The following is a 21,091-nucleotide window of genomic DNA, read 5'->3' on the forward strand; positions in this document are numbered from 1 at the left end:
CCGGCACCTTCCCCTGCAACCGCAGGAAATGCTACACCTGCCCCTACACCTCCTCCCTCACCCCCATCCCAGGCCCCAAGAAGACTTCATTCTTCTTCTTATGCCTCCACAACTATGCATGCTCATCTTATTCCTATAACTGCTACTTTTCCAGAATTTAATGTCTCTTTATCAAGCCTTCAACCTTTTTGTGTCTCTCTTGATATTCCCCATAGGGCCACTGATACATCCAACACAGGCTTCATAAAAGTATTTTGCAATCATTAAATTTATTCGTTCTTCATCTCTCCATCTCTCAGTCTGCTGCTTAAAATTTACCTCTAAATCATGCTTCTGGTCACTTCTCCTAGTACCTATTTCTTTGGCTTGACAAACATGTGATTTTTTAAAGTTATGCCTCTATCACTGGACTTGTTCAAAAGTATTTTTAATTTTTCCATAATCTGTAAATGTTTGTACTTAAATACTGTTAAAACTAAATTTCACTGTGATGTCATGATAAAATTGCTTCTAATAGCAGATTAAGGTAACTTTAATTCACTTATTACTTGTTCATAAATATATTTAAAGTGCACTGTACAAGCTATTAAAGCTTATGAATGTAAGCATCTTCCCAGCTAAACTCATGTCTGCAACATGATTCAGTGTTCTGCAGTTTCAGTATTCCTTTCCCAACACAGTGTTAGAAGTGAGCAGCAGAAATTGTGTTGACTATCAGTGATATGAGACCTCCAGGTACAGTAAGAAACAACAAAGAAAAATAACAACATTGGTCCCAACTTCTATACTAATGGGTGAGTCAGGATGGATTTGAATTTTTTAGTCACAAAATCATAGAAGGTTTACAGCACAGAAAGGCATCAATCAACTGGCCCATCATGTCTGTGCCATCTTAAAGACAAACCTAATCCTACTGCTTCTATGGAGATTAGAAGCAATGTGAAACAGAATTGGAGCTTCTTCCACTTTCAATGGCAAAATTATGTGATTAACACGAACAAAAATAATCTCAGCAATAAAAGTAGCAACTCTTATTAGTGCTGAGGAAACAGTGCTAACAAACAGTATCGCAGGGTAGACTTCACTGAAAGGCAGAAAAGTCAGACTGCAGGACAATTGAAATACTTGAAGATCCATTTTGAATCCTCTCCTAACATTACTTCAGAATGGCAAGTATTTAACATGAGAGATTAGGAGGAAAAGACAAAAAAAATGTAGAAGAAAAAGAAAAAGATCAATGCTAGAATACCGAATGTATACATTGCACTGGGCATGACACGGAAGGAAAAGAAATATGTCCAGAATGATGATAGCAATGCTGAAACTAGCAGAAGTTGAATCATGGATCATTCAAGAGTTTTACTGGATAGACATAGGAAAAGCCTGTAAGGATGGTTCCTGCAGAGATGTTAGATAATGATTCTGATGAATCATTACACACATTGACATATTCATTCTAAATGTGATAAATGGTTTGTGACTGATGGAACAATAACGGCTGAAGGAGAGCATCAAGTAGACGTTAAGTAGCAAATAAACAACAATATGATGTCATGCAATTTGCACACTTGTGTCCAGTGACTTTTGATGATAATCCCTTTATCTCAGTTAGGTAACCCTACAGGTACAAGATTAAATTTGGAGTGTTTCACGGACCACTGACTGGTGAAAGATCCTAAAAAATTACAAAGATGTTTTCACAGATCTTGGATATCTTGTTGGTGACTATCAGCTGAAAATAAAAAAAATGGAAAACCAACTCAGCATCTGCTGAGAAGAGTTTCAGTTGAGCTTAGGTTTAACCTGAAAGACAATATAAGGAACTGGAATCAAATAAACGACAATAAGGGATGAGTAGTAACGGAGCAGTGAAAGAATATTCAAAACTGAGTATGCATAGATCTAAAGGATCTCACTAAAGTTCTGAAGAGATCTCACACAAGAGATCTCAACAAGGGAAATGACGATGAAATCAACAGTTTTTGGTCCACATTCTGGGCGTCATTTGGGAGATACCGATATTTGTGCATGCTGTTGCACAGTTTCTGCTGATTGAGAAGAGTATCACAGTAGGCAGCATGAGATAATTAGTGATCTTCCCAGACAGGCAGTGACCATGGATGACCTGCTAGCCTGTGGAAATGGAAATATATGCAAGAAACTATTACACAGCACAATCAGAATTGAGTGAGGTTGCTAGCAAGAGCAACCAGATGAACCTGAAGCAGAACAAGAAAAAAATGCATTTGAAATACAGACAGCAAAAGGATTTCACGCTAATCTTGATAAGGCAAGCTGTATCAGAGGTGCAATGATCAATTGCTGAGAATGAAAGCAGTGTGATGAGTCATTGGGGATTAGCGTATTGTCTAGGAAGTTCTTGCTTAATTTGTCATCAGAGTGTGAAACTCCACACAAGCTTATTACTCAGGTGTTATTGTGGCACAGAATAAGAAGCAGTTTTTACATACAACAACAGCTGTGAATGCTGAGGTGATACAATGTCAACGATAAAGTAGCCTTGCAGTTTGATGCAAGCAAGGCAAAACTTGGATCAACCCTCATGTAGCAAGAAAGACCAGTTGTATTGCATCAACACGGGTAACACAAACTGAATGATGTTCATTGTCCAGCTCAGGCAATATCACCCAAGAAACAAACAGTTACCAAACGAGGAAACAACAATAATGCACATGTGTATCATCAGACTTGAATGCTTTAAAGATTATGTTGCTTTGCATGAGAAGACGCAAGTGAGATGTTGCTTTGCATGAGAAGACGCAAGTGGGATGACTGAAATAAACAAAAAAACTGTTTATGAGTGATAATTTTCTTTATAGATCATGTGTGTTGAGCGACTTGTGGCAGCAAATGATGTGCTTGCCAAATTTTTGTTTATTTTTAATGAAATGGAAGGTACTTCGGGAAATGCATTTGTAAGGACACTACACTTGTCACAGTCATGCAAAATCTATGGTCGGTGCTTTCAATTTAAAACAAGAAACTATCAGAGCCAATACATGGAATGTTAACGATATTGATGACATGTTTACGATATAAAAACAAATGTTTGGTCATTTGTTAAAGTGAGGGAAGAGTTTGGCAATGTAGTGTATGAAATGTTTTCGAATAGATAGGCTGCAATACAGCAGCAACTGCTTTGTGAGTGAAGCATAGTTAAAGATGACTATCACTTTTGGAGCTCAAGGGTATTTGCCGCATTGATAATATAATGATTCAGTTAGCTACTTGAATATCAGCAATCAGCAAAGCATACTATTTGAATTTGTTCAGAAGTTCTAGGTACATTGCAATAACGTGACGCTGATGCACTATTTTTACCTGTCGAACTGGGGAAATGTCCGAGCCAGTCTCAGCAAAGTGTCCTCTCTAGGATCGTAAAATACGCCTGTGGAATTATTGGTAATTTGCTTTCTCGTAGCAATGCTACATGGAAATGTCAGCATTCCAGTTGACCAATAATACTCTTACCCCTACACAGATAGTTCTTTACTTTTACAGATTCCTCACTTGAATCAGCACCCAAACGCCACACAATAAAATAGAACAGCCATCACAAAGGTAATAAAATGTGAGGCTGGATGAACACAGCAGGCCAAGCAGCATCTCAAGAGCACAAAAGCTGATGTTTCGGGCCTAGACCCTTCATCAGAGAGGGGGATGGGGGGAGGGAACTGGAATAAATAGGGAGAGAGGGGGAGGCGGACCGAAGATGGAGAGTAAAGAAGATAGGTGGAGAGAGTGTAGCTGGGGAGGTAGGGAGGGGATAGGTCAGTCCAGGGAAGACGGACAGGTCAAGGAGGTGGGATGAGGTTAGTAGGTAGCTGGGGGTGCGGCTTGGGGTGGGAGGAAGGGATGGGTGAGAGGAAGAACCGGTTAGGGAGGCAGAGACAGGTTGGACTGGTTTTGGGATGCAGTGGGTGGGGGGGAAGAGCTGGGCTGGTTGTGTGGTGCAGTGGGGGGAGGGGATGAACTGGGCTGGTTTAGGGATGCAGTAGGGGAAGGGGAGATTTTGAAACTGGTGAAGTCCACATTGATACCATATGGCTGCAGGGTTCCCAAGAGGAATATGAGTTGCTGTTCCTGCAACCTTCGGGTGGCATCATTGTGGCAGTGCAGGAGGCCCATGATGGATATGTCATCAAGAGAATGGGAGGGGGAGTGGAAATGGTTTGCGACTGGGAGGTGCAGTTGTTTGTTGCGAACTGAGCGGAGGTGTTCTGCAAAGCGGTCCCCAAGCCTCCGCTTGGTTTCCCCAATGTAGAGGATGCCGCACCGGGTACAGTGGATGCAGTATACCACATTGGCAGATGTGCAGGTGAACCTCTGCTTAATGTGGAATGTCATCTTGGGGCCTGGGATGGGGGTGAGGGAGGAGGTGTGGGGACAAGTGTAGCATTTCCTGCGGTTGCAGGGGAAGGTGCCGGGTGTGGTGGGGTTGGAGGGCAGTGTGGAGCGAACAAGGGAGTCACGGAGAGAGTGGTCTCTCCGGAAAGCAGACAGGGGAGGGGATGGAAAAATGTCTTGGGTGGTGGGGTCGGATTGTAAATGGCGGAAGTGTCGGAGGATAATCTTGGAATCTCCAGCATCTGCAGTTCCCATTATCTCTGATACTATTTTAGCCATCACAAAGGCATGCCTTGGTCAACGCTTCATAACTCTTTCTGATGGATTGTAGGTAACCTGTCAGTTTAGCAGAATAATTATAAAATTCTGCTTTGAACAGCAGCCTGGGAGAGTTTTTCCCTACTGTGACGAGCAACGTTGCTTTTATTTTCCTTCGCATTGAAATTTTCAAAGGGCTCTCTTTAATTCTTGTAGCAGCTATCCTCTTCTGTCACTGGACTCCCTCAGGAAGTGATTTATAGGCCTCATTACAACAATTCTTCAGCATCCCCAGTCATATGTCACTGAAATCAATGTGAATTTAGTTGCACAAAGGAGATTTCACTTAACAGGCAGCCAGTTCTAAGATATATGCCTCTGGGAATATTGCAGCGTTGTATAGAATTCAGGTGTGCATTGTTCAGCATTGACAGATTTTGTCCTTACAACATGTTATTTGATAGGTGTACAATAATACAAAGCCTAAGTTATTTACTTTATATATTGAATTTCATGCCACAAATAAAGTTTAAAAACTGCTATTTGGTTGGGAAGTTAGCGGTGTGCTGGGAGCACATGCTAGAGCACAGAGATCACAGACTCTGCATCTTATTGTCATATAAATGGAGAGGTACACGTGCAAAGTAAACACCCAGAATCTACTGTAGGTAATAAAATGTGAGGCTGGATGAACACAGCAGGCCAAGCAGCATCTCAGGAGCACAAAAGCTGACGTTTCGGGCCTAGACCCTTCATCAGAGAGGGGGATGGGGAGAGGGAACTGGAATAAATAGGGAGAGAGAGGGAGGCGGACCGAAGATGGAGAGTAAAGAAGATAGGTGGAGAGAGTGTAGCTGGGGAGGTAGGGAGGGGATAGGTCAGTCCAGGGAAAACGGACAGGTCAAGGAGGTGGGATGAGGTTAGTAGGTAGATGGGGGTGCGGCTTGGGGTGGGAGGAAGGGATGGGTGAGAGGAAGAACAGGTTAGGGAGGCGGAGACAGGTTGGACTGTGTTCTTCCTCTCACCCATCCCTTCCTCCCACCCCAAGCCGCACCCCCATCTACCTACTAACCTCATCCCACCTCCTTGACCTGTCCGTCTTCCCTGGACTGACCTATCCCCTCCCTACCTCCCCACCTATACTCTCTCCACCTATCTTCTTTACTCTCCATCTTCGGTCCGCCTCCCCCTCTCTCCCTATTTATTCCAGTTCCCTCTCCCCATCCCCCTCTCTGATGAAGGGTCTAGGCCCGAAACGTCAGCTTTTGTGCTCCTGAGATGCTGCTTGCCCTGCTGTGTTCATCCAGCCTCACATTTTGTTATCTTGGATTCTCCAGCATCTGCAGTTCCCATTATCTCTAACCCAGAATCTACTCATTGGTCTGAAAAAGAACAATTTGGAATGATTATCTATCCGAGAGTCGCCATTAGATTTGTCATCCCTATCACTAATTAGGTCAGAAATGGGCCAAATGTATGTTGGAAATAGTTCTGAAGATTTCTGTTTCCTGCTGCTCTCAATTTAATTTACCCCCTACTCGTGTCATCAGCAAAATTAACAACCACACCTTTTGTCTCTTCATTCAAGTCATTTTTATATAAATTGTAAAATGTTGGGCCCCAGCACTGATAACCATGGCACGCCACTCATTGTATCTTGTCAACTGAAAAAATGATGCATTTTCTGGTAGCTAACTTTCTAGCCATGCTAATAAATACCCCAATGTCATGAGCTTTAGTTTTCTGCAGTAAGCTTTGATGTGGCACCTTAACCAATGCTTCTTTGAAATCTAAGTACTGTACATGAGCTTTATTCACAGCAAATGTGACTTCCTCAAAGAACTCTAATAACTTGATTGAACATGATTTCTCTTTCACAAGAACATGCTGATTCTACCTGTTTAATGTGAACTCTTCCAAGTGTCCTGCAATAAAATTTTAATAATGGCTTCCAACATCTTTCCTACGATAGATGTTAAGCTAACTGGCTGGTAGTTTCCTTCCTAACGTTTCCTTTCCATTTTGACTAAAGGAATCACTTTCACATTTCTCAAATATAACAGAACTATCCAGGCTACCTTCACACATTTGATTATTCCAGTCGAGTTGCAATTAAAATTATTACCTTCATACCTTTCTGTCCGGCCCTCATTACTTATCTCTTCATCCTGCATCTTACTGTGTTGCTACTATTAAGTACACCATTCCCACAAATGCCTTCTTGCCTTTATTGTTTCTCATCTCTACTGAACTGCTTCTGTATCTTAGTTTTCTGAAATCAGATCATCCCTTTCTATTGTGCTAATATTGTCATTGATTAAGAGGACTATCCTTCCAAATTTATTTAGCTCCCTCTCCTTCCAAAATGTCATGTACCTTAAATATTGAGGTCTCAATCTCTTTCATCATTTAGCCATACCCCTGTAACAAATCCATTTGTGTTATACAACAAACCCTTGCATCTTTCACCAACACAGATACCTTCAGATCTCTCAGCATTGCATTTTTCGTTTGATTTGGGGTCACACACTGACATACACATTGCAGGTTACCAGCTCAGCTGATGGAAGCTGTGAGAGTCACTGGCTGGGCTTGATCATTGGGGAAATATCAGCCCACACTGAGTCCTGTTGAAATTGTAATTAAGAATACAGCAACATCTTGCAGAAATGCCAGAGGCCAGATGTTGGTGTTCTCACTGTACTGGAACAGTTTGGCTAGATCTTAGCTTTTTATTGGAGCATTGCATCCATTTCTTGATATCATGTGAAATTAATCACATTGGCTCAAGATAGATACTGGGGGCCTTAAGGAAAGCCCTAGATGGATGATCTCACTTGGCACATCTGGCCGAAGATGACTGCAAAGGCCTTGGTCTTGTCTTCTGTACTAATATGCTGGTGTCCCGATGAGAATATTTGTGAACCCTCCTCCTTCGGTTAGTTGTTTAATTGTCTAATTCATGATTTGATGTAACAAGGCTTTTACTTGATCCTTTGTATCTGGAAATTTATTAACTCAGTCTTATTGCTCGCTACTTTCACAATACAGCATGCATATCATCTTGTACTGTAGCTTCACCAGATTGTCATCTCATTTATATGTATAATGCTGCTGCTTATAGGTTATAACACTTCACAGATGGCTAGTTTGAGCTTCTAGATCTGTTCTAAATTTTCCCATAAATCACAATGGAGTTGTCAGGCAACACCCAATGGGGCTTCAGTTTGAAACCAGATCTTGTTCTGCTCTTGGTCCGTGAGGTTGTCATTTCTGCTTATATGTCTTAGACAGGTGCATCCATGTCAGGTGAGGATAAGTCTGACTAAGAGTTCTCCTCCAAGACAGGACTTGGCCAGTAGTGGAGACTGAGGATTCTTAGACCCTGGCTAAAATGTACAAGTTTGTGAGTAGGACTTTGTGAGGCCTTTGCTCAACTAGTTCTGTGGGACAGCCTCATCAACTTTGGCAGACATTCCTAGTTGTCACTGAGGAGCATTTTGCAAGGCTGACTGGGCTGGGTGCTGAATGGTCTGGCCTGTTTTATTTTTACTGTAGACATTTTTGCTCCAACTGAGTGGCTTGGCTGTTTCAGAAGCAGTTAAGCATGTCAACCGATATCCATGTGGGGAGATTTGCTACGGCTACTCGGGATGCTATAAACTAATAAGACGGGGTGGGAGCCAAAGTGACAATGAGGAAAGAGAAGAGGCTGAGGCTAGTACAGCAGATAAGGGGAGCAAGTTAAATAGTCCAGGTAGACAAGAGCTTGGCAGGTAGTGGGGTAAGACAAATAAATTAAACTGCATTTGCTTCGATGTAAGAAGCCTGACAGCTCATGGTTGGAAACATGGGATTGGAATATCATAGCTATTACAGAAATGTGACTCAGGGATGGACAGGACTGGCAGCTTAATGTTCCAGGGTGTAGATTCTAGGGATAGTGGACATGGCTTTGTACACAGGAAATCATGTCTCACCAACTTGATTGAGCTTTTTGATGAGGTAACAAGATTGGTGAAGGTAGAGGGGTAGATGATGTCAATGTCAACTTCAGCAAGGCATTCAATAAGGTTTCACAATGGTTATGAAAGGTTAGCAAGGCTTGATCACATGGGATCCGGGGGAGCTAGCCAATTAGATACAAAATAAACTCAAAGGTAAGAGACAGAGGGTGCTGTTGGAGGGCTGTTTTTTGGACTAGATGCCTGTGACTAGAGGTGTGACATAAGGATTGATGTTGGGTACACCAATCATTTGCTCCCTACCCCACCCATCTCCCTGTTTTCTGCATATAAACTGACGTTTTCCCAGCCACCATCAGTTCTAAGGAAAGGTCACTGGGCCCGAAACGTTAACTCTCTTTCTCCTCCACAGATGCTGCCAGACCTGCTGAGCAGTTCAGCAACTTTGTTTTTGTTCCTGATTTACGGCATGCACAGTTCTTTTAGTTTTTAAAGAGACCTGAGGATACAGGTGTATAGCTTCTTAAAAGTTGAGTCTCAGCTATGCAGGGTTGTGTGGAAGGCATTTGCCTTCATTGGTTAGAACATTGAGTATTGGAGTTGGGATGTCATTTTGTGGGTCTACAGGAGATTGGTGAGACCACTTTTAGAATTCAGTGCAATTCTGGTTGTTCTTCTACAGGAAAGATATTGTGAAATTTGAGAGGGTGCAGAAATGATTTACAAGGATGTTGCAAGGATTGGAGGGCATTGGTTATAGGGAGAGGCTGAGTAGGCTGGAGTTATTTTCCCTGGAGCATAAGAGACTGAGGAGTGACTTTATAAAGGTTTATGAAATCATGATGTGCACCGATAGGGTGAATAACCAAGGCCTTTTTCCTAGGATGGTAGTGTCCAAAATGATAGTGTATAAGTTTAAGGTGAGAAGGGAAAATTTAAAAAAGCACCTGAGGCGTAACTTTCCCATGCAGAGGGTGGTGTGTGTAAATGGAACGAGCTGCCAGAGGAAGTGGTGGAGGCTGGTACAATTACAACATTAAAAGGCATCTGGGTGGGTAACATGAATGGGAAGGTTTTGAGGCATTTGGACCAAATGTTGGCAAATGGGATTAGGTCAGATTGTGATGTCTGATTGCCATGGAAAAGTTGGACCAAGGGATTAGTTTAAGTGTTGTATAACTTCATGACACATTGTTGAGGATCTGGAATTACAAATAGACCATACCAGGGGTGAATGCAAGATTTACTTGCTGAAAGATCATTACTGAACTAACTGTGTTTTTGTGATAAGCAAGTAATTTCATAACTGCGAGCACTAATATTAGCTTATTATTTCAGATTTAATTAATTAACTGGATTGAAATTCCCTAAACATATCATATCTCAATATTAATCCAGGTGTCCGGGCTATTGGTCCAGGAAGATATCCCCTATATTACTACACATTGTATCCATATATTGAAGCAATGATAATATGTATAATTCCTATCATTCGATATTCAAATACACAATGAATACCTTAACCTTATTTATGGTGAATCATCCACTATGATAGCAGTAAATATGGTCTATCTAACTTTAATTTTCAATATCTGATTGTCATACCCAAGACCTTTCATGAACTAAAATTTTGTTACAACAAAAGAGAAGCGGAGAATTCACTAATCTACATTTTCCACATTTGCTGAGGATACAAGTCAGCCATTAAACTGCAGTCTCAGGTTAAGAATCCAACACCTCCAAAACTCGTAAGAACTCTTTAACTACATAACCTTTATTCTCCTTGTCTGCATCAGACACACTTCCATTTAAACTTTTTACCTGTGTTTGTGTATTTGATCCTTTTTCCCCTTGGGGATTAGTTGGTAATTAACTTTTCTTTCCTCTACTTAAGATAACCTGGGTAGTTGGCGACTTCATTTTCTATTGAGCTACATTTAAATTGAAGTGTGATATCTGCATGCTAAAAGATACCTGTATAAAATATTTGTTCGACAGAGAGATCTGACTTACAGAAGTCCAAATTAGAAATGTTCATATTTTGAATGTGCTCCCATATAGGGGTGTAACTGTAAATATCCAACATATGAACACAGACTGTACATATGAATGGCTGCTTTAAAAAGCCCTGTGCAATGTTCTGACTTGCATACTACTGATTTACAAACAGACTCCAGAACGGAACCTGTTCACAGCCCAGGATTCACCTGCATCGCAATGACGTATGTATATCGTTCAACTCTTTAGTTGCTTACATTTCTCAATTTATCATCAAAATAAAAAGTTCCAAAATAAAAAGCGCAGCAAAAACTTCTAACTACCCTTCCAAATACAACAGAGAATACATCTGTATGACCGAGAACCACACAGTATAATGAACCAAGTGGGTCATCTTCACTTCTTTTTGGTAATTTTCGACCCACATTACTGTATGATTGATTTGTAAAAACATAATTATGTATATGCAAATTTTAAAAAATAAGGCTTGCAGCTTTTTACTTCAAATTACTAATATTTCTTTGCGTTTCATAAATGAGAATTAAAGTTGCAGAATGAGAAATCATCTTTCTTTAAATCTTGCACATTTTTTGGAAAACAAAAAGCTTTAATATTAAATTCGTATTTTGTTTTTCTTCGCTTCTTATTGTAACCAGATATAGATTTAGGATCAGCATTCAACTAAATTGACTTCAAAGTAGTCTCTAAATTTTTAACTATTTCACTTTTAAATCAAATTCTTGACTGTATATATACTAAAATGAAAGAGACGAGAGCAGTTTTAAATTCTGATTTCAGAATTCCCAGTTGGACCCCATTAACTGACCTCTAAAGGATAATCTTCCACAGTCCTCCTCAGAGGATCCACAACCTGCCAGCAAATCAGGATGCAGAGATCAATGAGCAACATCCCACCAACAATAATAAGCAGCTTCTGATCCTTGATGATCTAATGAGAGAGAAAGGACAATAAGTTTCCCAACATTCAAACAAAGATTTTACAAACAAAGATTTTGCCAAGTTTAAAGTTGAGACAAGTAAATGAGCTCAGTTCAAATTTCAAACATTGCCAAAATAACTAAATTAATTTTATAGTGCTTAAAGTTTGTTGGCAATGAATCCTTTAGTTTATTTGATAATATTTACCTTATCCTGATGGTAATCACAGTTGCAAGAATCAAATGTTCAGAAGTACATCATATAAATTCAAATGCAACTTCATGTCATGAAAATTGTAAGTACTACAAACTGCGAGGATAGTGTGGAACTCTAAAAAGACATTGAAAAGTTGGTAGAGTTGGCAAAGAGGTGGTGGATGAGGTTTAATGTTAAGAAATTTGAGATGTTGGACTTTAGTAGGAAGGACATTGAAAGACAATGTGAAATAGTGGGTACAATTCTAAAGGGTGTATGGGAGTAGAGTGACCTCGGTATGTAGGTGCATAGATCATTGAATGTAGAAGGACAGATGGAGAGTAGTGTCCTCAACGTTGACAATATCGGCACAGAATTCAAGTGCAAGGAGGTGATGTTGAACTTGTAAAAGACACTTATCAAACCTCAGCTGGAGTATTCTGTACAGTTTTGGTCACCACATTATACAAAAGATGGGCACACACTGGCGAGAACTGATACAAGTTTTCAAATATGTGAGCAGGTTGGATAGAGTGGATAGGGAGACTAAGGTGGTGTTGATTTAAAGTGATGAGCAAAAGAAACAAAAAAAAATTGAAAGAACTGTGGATGTGAGTTTGCTCGCTGAGCTGGAAGGTTAGTTTTCAGACGTTTCGTCACCATTCTAGGTAACATCAGTGAGTCTCCGACGAAGCTTCGTCGGAGGCTCACTGATGATGTTACCTAGAATGGTGATGAAACATCTGAAAACTAACCTTCCAGCTCAGCGAGCAAACTCACATCCACAACCTCAACCTGAGCTACAAATCTTCTCAAAACTCGCTGAAAGAATTGTGGATGCCAGAAATCAGAAACAAAAACAGAAATTTCTGGAAAAGCTCAGCAGGTTTAGCAGCTTCTGTGGAGAGAAATCAAAGTTAATGTTCCAAGTCCAGTGACCCTTCTTCAGAACTAATTGTACCTGATTAATGGTTGGTATATATGCTGAAGATGGGGTGTGGGGTTGGGGGACGAGAAAAGGATAGGTCAATATGGAGTCCAGAGAGAAGGAATGATGGTTGGACAGACAAAGGATTGGGGAAAGGTTAGTCTAAGAAAATGAATAGTTCCTGATGGAGATGATTAGTAACTGACAATATGTTGTGGGCAATAGCAGACCATGTGACAATAAGGTCTGGTGGGTGAAGGTGAGGGAAAGAGTGGGGAAGGTGCTTAAGCCCCAAAATTGTTGGACTTGCTATTGAGTCCACGATGCTGAAGAGTTCCCAAGTGGCAAATGAGGCAATGTTCTTCCAACTTGCACTGAGCTTCATTAGGAGCACTGCAACAAGCCTGAGATGGAGATGTCGGCCAGGAATCAAGGTGGTATGTTGAAGTGGTAAGCAACAGGAAGCTCAGGGTATTTTTTTGCAGAGGCGAAGGAGGCATTGTGCGAAGCTTCATTTCCCCAAGGTAGAGGACAGCGCATTGTGAGCAGTGAATGCAGTTACGAAATTGAGTAAAGTGCAGGTAAGGTGCTGCTTCACCTGGTAGTGTTTGGGCCCCTGAATACTGAAGAGGAATGAACTAAATGGGCAAAATTGGCTCAATGGTAGGAAGCAGACGGTGATGGTTGGAAAAGCTGTTTCTTGGACTGGAGGCCTGTGACTAGTGGTGTACCACAGGGGCTGGTGCTGGGACCTTTGTTATTTGTAATTTCTGTAAATGATCTGGATGTGAATGTACAAGGCATGATTAGTAAGTTTGTGGATGATACAAAATTAGGAGGTATCATTGGCAGTGAGGAAGATTATCAAAAATTAAAGAGGAAATTACAGATTGGGAAGTGGGCCGAGGATTGGCAAAGGCAATTCAATACAAATAAGTATGGGGTGTTGCACTTTGGAAAGTCAAACCAAGATAAAACCTATCCAATAAATGGTAAGGTCCTGAGGACTGCTGTGAAACAGAGGGACCTAGGAGTACAAGTACAAAGTTCACTGAAAGCAGCATCCCAGGTAGACATTTTCGGGACGAGCGAGAGAGAAAGAGAGAGAGATAGAGCACCAGGAGGCTGCCGGGAAGGTAAGTTTTTCCCACTTTAAACAGCTTACCTCGAGCGGGAGCAGTCTTCATTTATTTGGGCAGCGGCTGAACCTGAGACACTCCACATGTAGTGTCTCCCACCCGCCCTCCTCCTCTAACCAAAAGAAAAGGACTTGGTGGCGCGTAAGGCTTTTTCTATTTTTTTTAATATTGTGTGTTTGGTAAAAACTTTTGTTCGTTTCTTTTTCATTTATCTAATTTAAGTTTAAGATTCATAATGGCAGGAGATCCCGGACCCATTGTAATGTTCCTTTTGCTCAACGTGGGAGCTCAGGGACGTAGCTGATGTCCCTGACTCCTAACCGTGCAGGAAGTGTGTCCAGCTGCAGCTCTTGCAAGGCTGCATGATGGGTCTGGAGCTGCGGATGGACTCACTTTGGAGCAGCCGGGGAAGCCATGGATAGCACGATAAGCAAATTGGTCACACCGCAGATTAGGATTGCTGAGGGAGAAAGGGAATGGGTGACCAAAAGGCAGAAAAAAAAGCAGGAAAGCAGCGCAGGTGTCCCCTGCGGTCATCTCCCTCTAAAACAGGTATACCGTTTTTGATACTGTTTAGGGAGATGGCTCACCAGGGTGAAGGTAGCAGTAGCCAGGTTCATGGCACCATGGCTGGCTCTGCTGTACAGAAGGGCAGGAAAAATAGTGGAAGGGCTATGGTCATAGGGGATTTGATTGTAAGGGGAGTAGATAGGCGGTTTTGTGGTTGAAAACGAGACTCACAAATGGTATGTTGCCTCCCAGGTGCAAGGATTGGGGATGTCTCATTTCGGCTGCAGAACATTCTGAATGGGGAGGGTGAACAGCCAGTTGTCGTGGTGCATATAGGCAAAGATATAGGTAGAAAACGGGATGAGGTCCTACAAGTAGAATTTAGGGAGTTAGGAGCCAAGTTAAAAAGTAGGACCTCAAAGGTAGTAATCTCAGGATGGCTGCCTGTGCCACCTGCTAGTCAGAGCAGAAATGAAAGAATTGCCAGGATGAATGCGTGGCTTGAGAGATGGTGCAGGAGGGAGGGGTTCAGATTTTTGGGACATTGGGACCGGTCCTGGGGAAGTTGGGACGATTACAAGTTTGGACAATCTACACCTGGGCCGGACTGGAACCAATGTCCCTGGGGGTGCTTTTGCTAACGCTGTGGGGGAGCGTTTAAACTAATGTGGCAGGGGGATGGGAACCAAATATTGGACAGAAAGGAGGTAGTAACTAAACCCTTTAGGGAACGAGATAATGAAGACAGCGTGACTAAAGGGAAGAGTAGGCAGTGAGCAGATGATGAACACAAAGGGACAGGTGGTCTGAGGTGCATTTGTTTTAATGTGAGAAGTGTAGTGGACAAGGCAGATGAATGTAGGGCTTGGATCAATACTTGGGAGTATGACATTATTGCTATTACTGAGACATGATTGAGGGAAGGGCATGATTGGCAACTAGATGTCCCAGGATATTGATGCTTCAGGCAGGATAGAGAGGGAGGTGAAAGGGGTGGAGGAGTTGCATTACCGGTCAAAGACGATATCACAACTGTACTGAAGCAGGGCACTATAGAGGACTCAAGCAGAGAGGCAATATGGGCAGAACTCAGAAATAGGAAGGGTGTAGTAACAATGTTGGGGCTGTACTACAGGCCTCCCAACACGAGCGTGAGATAGAGGTACAAATATGTGAACAGATTATGGAAAAGTGTAGGATCAACAGGGTGGTGGTGATGGGAGATTTTAATTTTCCCAACATTGACTGGGATTCACTTAGTGTTAGGGGTCAAGATGGAGCAGAATTCGTAAGGAGCATCCAGCGGGGTTTTCTCAAGCAGTATGTATGTAGTCCAACTCGGGAAGGGGCCATACTGGACCTGGTGTTGGGGAATGAGCCCGGCCAGGTGATTGAAATTATAGTAGGGGACCACTTTGGAAATAGTGACCACGATTCCGTAAGTTTTAAAATGCTCATGGACAAAGATGAGAGTGGTCCTAAAGGAAGAAGGCCAACTATACCAAAATTCGGCAGGATCTGGGGAATGTAGATTGGGAGAAACTGTTTGAAGGTAAATCCACATTTGAAGTGTGGGAAGCTTTTAAAGAGAGGTTGAATAACGTGCAGGAGAGACATGTTCCTGTGAAAATGAGGGACAGAAACGGCAAGATTAGGGAACCATGGATGACAGGTGAAATTGTGAGACTAGCTAAGAGGAAAAAGGAAGCATACAAAAGGTCCAGGTGACTGAAGACAGACGAAGCTTTGGAAGAATATCAGGAATGTAGGGCGAATCTGAAATGAGGAATTAAGAGGGCTAAAAGGGGACATGAGATATCATTAGCAAAAATGGTTCAGGAAAATCCCAAAGTCTTTTATTCATATATAAAGAGCAAGGGGGTAACTAGAGAAAGGACTGGCCCACTTAAAGACAAAGAAGGAAAGTTATGCATTGAGTCAGAGAAAATGGGTGACATTCTTAACGAGTACTTTGCTTTGGTATTCACTGAGGAGAGGGACATGACAGATGTTGAGGTAAGGGATAAATGTTTGATTGCTCAAGGTGAAGTCAGCATAAGGAGGGAGAAAGTGTTGGGTATCCTAAAAGGCATTAAGGTGGACAAGTCTCCAGGTCCGGATGGGATCTATCCCAGGTTATTGAGGGGCACGAGAGAGGAAATAGGCGGGGCCTTAACAGATATCTTTGCAGCATCCTTAAACATGGGTGAAGTCCTGGAGGACTGGAGACTTGTTAATGTTGTCCCCTTGTTTAAGAAGGGTAGCAGGGATAATCCAGGTAATTATCGACTGGTGAGCCTGACGTCAGTGGTAGGGAAGCTGCTGGAGAAGATACTGAGGGATAGGATCTATTCCCATTTGGAAGAAAATGGGCTTATCAGTAATAGGCAACATGGTTTTGTGCAGGGAAGGTCATGTCTTACCAACTTAATAGAATTCTTTGAGGACATGACAAAGTTGATTGATGAGGGAAAGGGTGTAGATAACATATACATAGACTTCAGTAAGGCATTTGATAAGGTTCCCGTGGCAGGCTGATGGAGACAGTGAAGTTGCATGGGGTTCAGGGTGTGCTAGCTAGATGGATAAAAATCTGGCTAGGCAACAGGAGACAGAGAGTAGTAGTGGAAGGGGGTTTCTCAAATTGGAGACCTGTGACCAGTGGTGTTCCACAGGGACCTGTGCTGTGACCACTGTTGTTTGTGATATACATAAATGATTTGGAGGAAGGTGTAGGTGGTCTGATTAGCAAGTTTGCAGATGACACTGAGATTGGTGGAGTAGCTGATAGTGAAGGCGACTGTCAGAGATTACAGCAGAATATAGATAGACTGGAGAGTTGGGCAGATATGTGGCAGATGGAGTTCAATCCGGGCAAATGCGAGGTGATGCATTTTGGAAGGTCTAATTCACGAGCAAACTGTACAGTAAATGGAAAAGTCCTGGAGAAAATTGATGTTCAGAGAGATCTGGGTGTTCAGGTCTATTGTTCCCGAAGGTGGCAACGCAGGTCAATAGAGTGGTCAAGAAGGCTTACGGCATGCTTTCCTTCATCGGATGGGGTATTGAGTACAAGAGTTGGCAGGTCATGTTGCAGTTGTATAAGACTTTGGTTCGGCCACATTTAGAGTACTGTGTACAGTTCTGGTCGCCACATTACCAAAAGGATGTGGATGCTTTGGAGAGGGTGCAGAGGAGGTTCACCAGGATGTTGCCTGGTATGGAGGATGCTAGTTATGAAGAAAGGTTGAGTAGATTAGGATTATTTACATTAGAAAGACAGAGATTGAGGGGGTACCTGATTGAGGTCTGCAAAATCATGAGGGGTATAGACAGGGTGGATAGCAAGAAGCTTTTTCCCAGAGTGGGAGACTCAGTTACCAGGGGTCATGAGTTCAAAGTGAGAGGAGGAAAGTTTATGAGAGATATGCGTGGAAAGTTCTTTCCGCAGAGTGTGGTGGGTGCCTGGAACACGTTGCCAGCGGAAGTGGTAGACGCAGACACGATAGTATCTTTTAAGATGTATCTGGACAGGTACATGGATGGGCAGGGAGCAAAGCGATGCAGACCTTTAGAAAATAGATGACAGGTTTAGACAGAAGATCTCGATCGGTGCAGGCATGGAGGGCGAAGGTCCTGTTCCTGTGCTGTAATTTTCTTTGTTCTTTGTTCAGGGTGGTGAAGAAGGCATTTAGCATGCTGACCTTAATCAGTTGAGGCACTGAATATAGGAATTGGGACATTTTGTTAGAGTTATATAAGGCGTTGGTGAGGCCACACTTGGAATACTGTGTACAGTTTTGGTCACCCTGTTATAGGAAAGACATAGTTAAACTGAAAGTCTGCAAAGAAGATTTACGAGGATGTTACCAGGACTAGTAGACCTGAGTTATAGGGAGAGGTTGGCCAGGATGGGTCTTTATTCCGTGGAATGTGAGAGAATGAGGTCTGACCTTATTGAAGAGTATAAAATCATGAAGGGCATAGATAGGATGAATGCATATAGTTTTTTTTTCCCCAGGGATGGGGAATTGAAAACTAGATGGCATAGGTTTCAGGTGAGAGGGGAAAGATTTAATAATGACCTGAGGGACAACTTCATTACACAGAGAGTGGGCCATATAAGGAATGGGCTGCCAGAGAAAGTGGTTGAGGCATGTGGAATGGCAACATTTTTTAAAAAAATGGACAGTTACAAGGATGGGAAGGAATTCGAGGAATGTGGACCAAATGTGGCCAACTGGAACAAGCTGAGTGGGCACCATGGTCAGCATGGACCAGTTTGGGCTGAAGAGCCTGTTTCTATTTTGTATCTCTGGGTCTTACACCTTCGACAGAAATATGGGAAATGCCAAATGGGGAGGGGGCATGGGCTGGGAGTGGTAGGAGTGAAGGAGGGGTGGATCAGGTTGTCCCAGAGGGAAAGATGACAAGGTGGTGTAGGGCAATATGTGTCAGGTGGTGGCATGTCACTCGTTAATGGCAAAAATGACAGCTAATGATCCTCTGGATGTGGTGGGATGGTAGATAAGGACAAGGGGGTCACTATCAAGGTTGTGAGGGGCAAGAGAGGGTGTGAGTGCTGAAGTGTGGGAGATGGGCCAGATCCAGTGCTAGAGTATCATCAGTTGAGGAAGAAAGTGGACATTTTGGACATCGTCTTGTCAAAGCTAGCACCATCAGAGCAGATGTGACGGAGAATGGAACAGGTCTTTACTTTAAGCAGAATGTGAGAATGTATAGGTAACTGTAAGAGTCAGTTGGTTTGGACTGATATTGGTGGCCAGTCTAATACAGCTTGAGATATCGGGGAAGGGAAGGGAGGAGTAGAGATGCACCAGGTGAAGGCGAGAGCAGGGTGGTCTACTGCACTTCACTCAAACTAGTCGACTGCATTTGCTGCCCACAATGTGGTCTCCTCTATACTGGGAAACAAAGCATAGACTGGGTGTCTGCTTTGTAGAATATCTACGTTCTGTCCACAAAAAGAATCCTAGGCTTCCTGTTGCCTGCTACTTCATCAGACTGCCATGTTCCTTACATCTCTGTTTTGTGTTTGCTGCAATGTCTCAGTGAAGCTCAGCGCATGCTGGAAGAACAGCACCTCATTTTCCTCTGGGAACGTGACAGCCTACCCAATACAACATCGAGTTCAACAACTTTAAGACCTGAATACCTTCCTCATGCTTTCCCCCAACCCCACACATCAGGCCTTGTTGTCACATGTCTGCTATTACTCACAACCTATTGTCAGCCACTAATAGTCTCCATTAGTAGCTATTCATTCTCTTGGGCTGACTATTATCCACTCCTTTGTCTGTCCAACTGTTTTTCTCTCTCTTTGGGCTCTATCTCCACCAATTGATTATTCCTTAAGCCCTCCCACCACTGCATCCTCTGCATGAAATCCAAATTTTCTTGGCTATCATCAGTTTTGAAGAGTTGTCACTGGACCCAAAGTGTGAATCTTGTTTTCTCTCCACAAATGCTTCCAGACCTGCTGAATTTTTGCAGCAATTTCTGTTTTGGTTGCAAAAGAATCAAGCGTGCTATGAGCAAGAACTTTCACAAAATGAGTGGCTAACTTATGGAATATCCTTGATAATGGGAACTGCAGATGCTGGAGAATCCAAGCTAATAAAATGTGAGGCTGGATGAACACAGCAGGCCCAGCAGCATCTCAGGAGCACAAAAGTTGATGTTTTGGGCCTAGACCCTTCTTCAGAGAGGGGGATGGGGTGAGGGTTCTGGAATAAATAGGGAGAGAGGGGGAGGCGGACCGAAGATGGAGAGAAAAGAAGATAGGTGGAGAGGAGAGTATAGGTGGGGAGGTAGGGAGGGGATAGGTCAGTCCAGGGAAGACGGACAGGTCAAGGAGGTGGGATGAGGTTAGTAGGTAGGAAATGGAGGTGCGGCTTGGGGTGGGAGGAAGGGATGGGTGAGAGGAAGAACAGGTTAGGGAGGCAGAGACAGGTTGGACTGGTTTTGGGATGCAGTGGGTGGAGGGGAGGAGCTGGGCTGGTTTTATCCTGCTGGGTGGCACGGTGGCTCAGTGGTTAGCACTGCTGCCTCACAGCACCAGGGACTCAGGTTTGATTCCAACCTGGGGTGACTGTCTGTATGGAGCTTGCACATTCTCCCTGTATCTGCATGAATTTTCTCCGGGTGCTATGGTTTCCCCCCACAGTGCAAAGATGTGCAGGTTAGGTGGATTGGCCATGCTAAATTGCCCATAGTGCTCATGGATGTGGGGTCTAGTTGGACTAGCCATAGGAAATGCAGAGTTACAGGGATAATGTAGGGGGATAGGTTTGGGTCAGGTGCTCTTTGAGGGTCAGTGTAGACTTGATGAGCCAAATAGTTTGCTTCCACACTGCAGGGATTCCATGAAATTTTGGTGGAGGCATGTTCAATATAAACCCTCAAGATAGTATTGGATAATTATTTGGACAGAAATAGTGTTCAAGATTACATGGAACAAGCAGGAAATTAGCATCAGGTAATAATCCTCATTTAAAAATGCAGTGCAGGCACAACAGGTGAATGGCCTTCTACTGTGCCATAACAGTTCTGTGATCCTATAATCATAATATCTGATAAATGCAACATTGCACACTTTTGTATAATACACACTTATTTTGTAAGGTGCGTCAGGTCAGCCTTAGCTTATTCTAACACACTATCATCAGAATCAAGCAGGCTCAGGGCTGAAGTGCGTATCATGACTGACATGCAGTGCACAGGAGAGTGATGCACTGCTGGAGGTGCTGTCTTTCATTAAACTGACGTGT

General features: G+C 42.8%; 1 protein-coding gene across 4 annotated transcripts in view; it reads right to left on the minus strand.

Annotated features, from left to right (window-relative positions):
- Positions 1–21,091, minus strand: part of gabbr2 (gamma-aminobutyric acid (GABA) B receptor, 2) — a 935,143-nt gene that overhangs the window by 66,042 nt on the left and 848,010 nt on the right. For all 4 annotated transcript variants that reach the window (XM_048520955.2, XM_048520937.2, XM_048520945.2 and 1 more), the window contains one exon: positions 11,416–11,538. In XM_048520955.2, the coding sequence (XP_048376912.1) occupies positions 11,416–11,538 (123 nt within the window). The remainder of the gene's footprint in view (positions 1–11,415; positions 11,539–21,091) is intronic.

This window comes from Stegostoma tigrinum, chromosome 2 (assembly GCF_030684315.1).
Source record: "Stegostoma tigrinum isolate sSteTig4 chromosome 2, sSteTig4.hap1, whole genome shotgun sequence".
Taxonomy (NCBI): domain Eukaryota; kingdom Metazoa; phylum Chordata; class Chondrichthyes; order Orectolobiformes; family Stegostomatidae; genus Stegostoma; species Stegostoma tigrinum.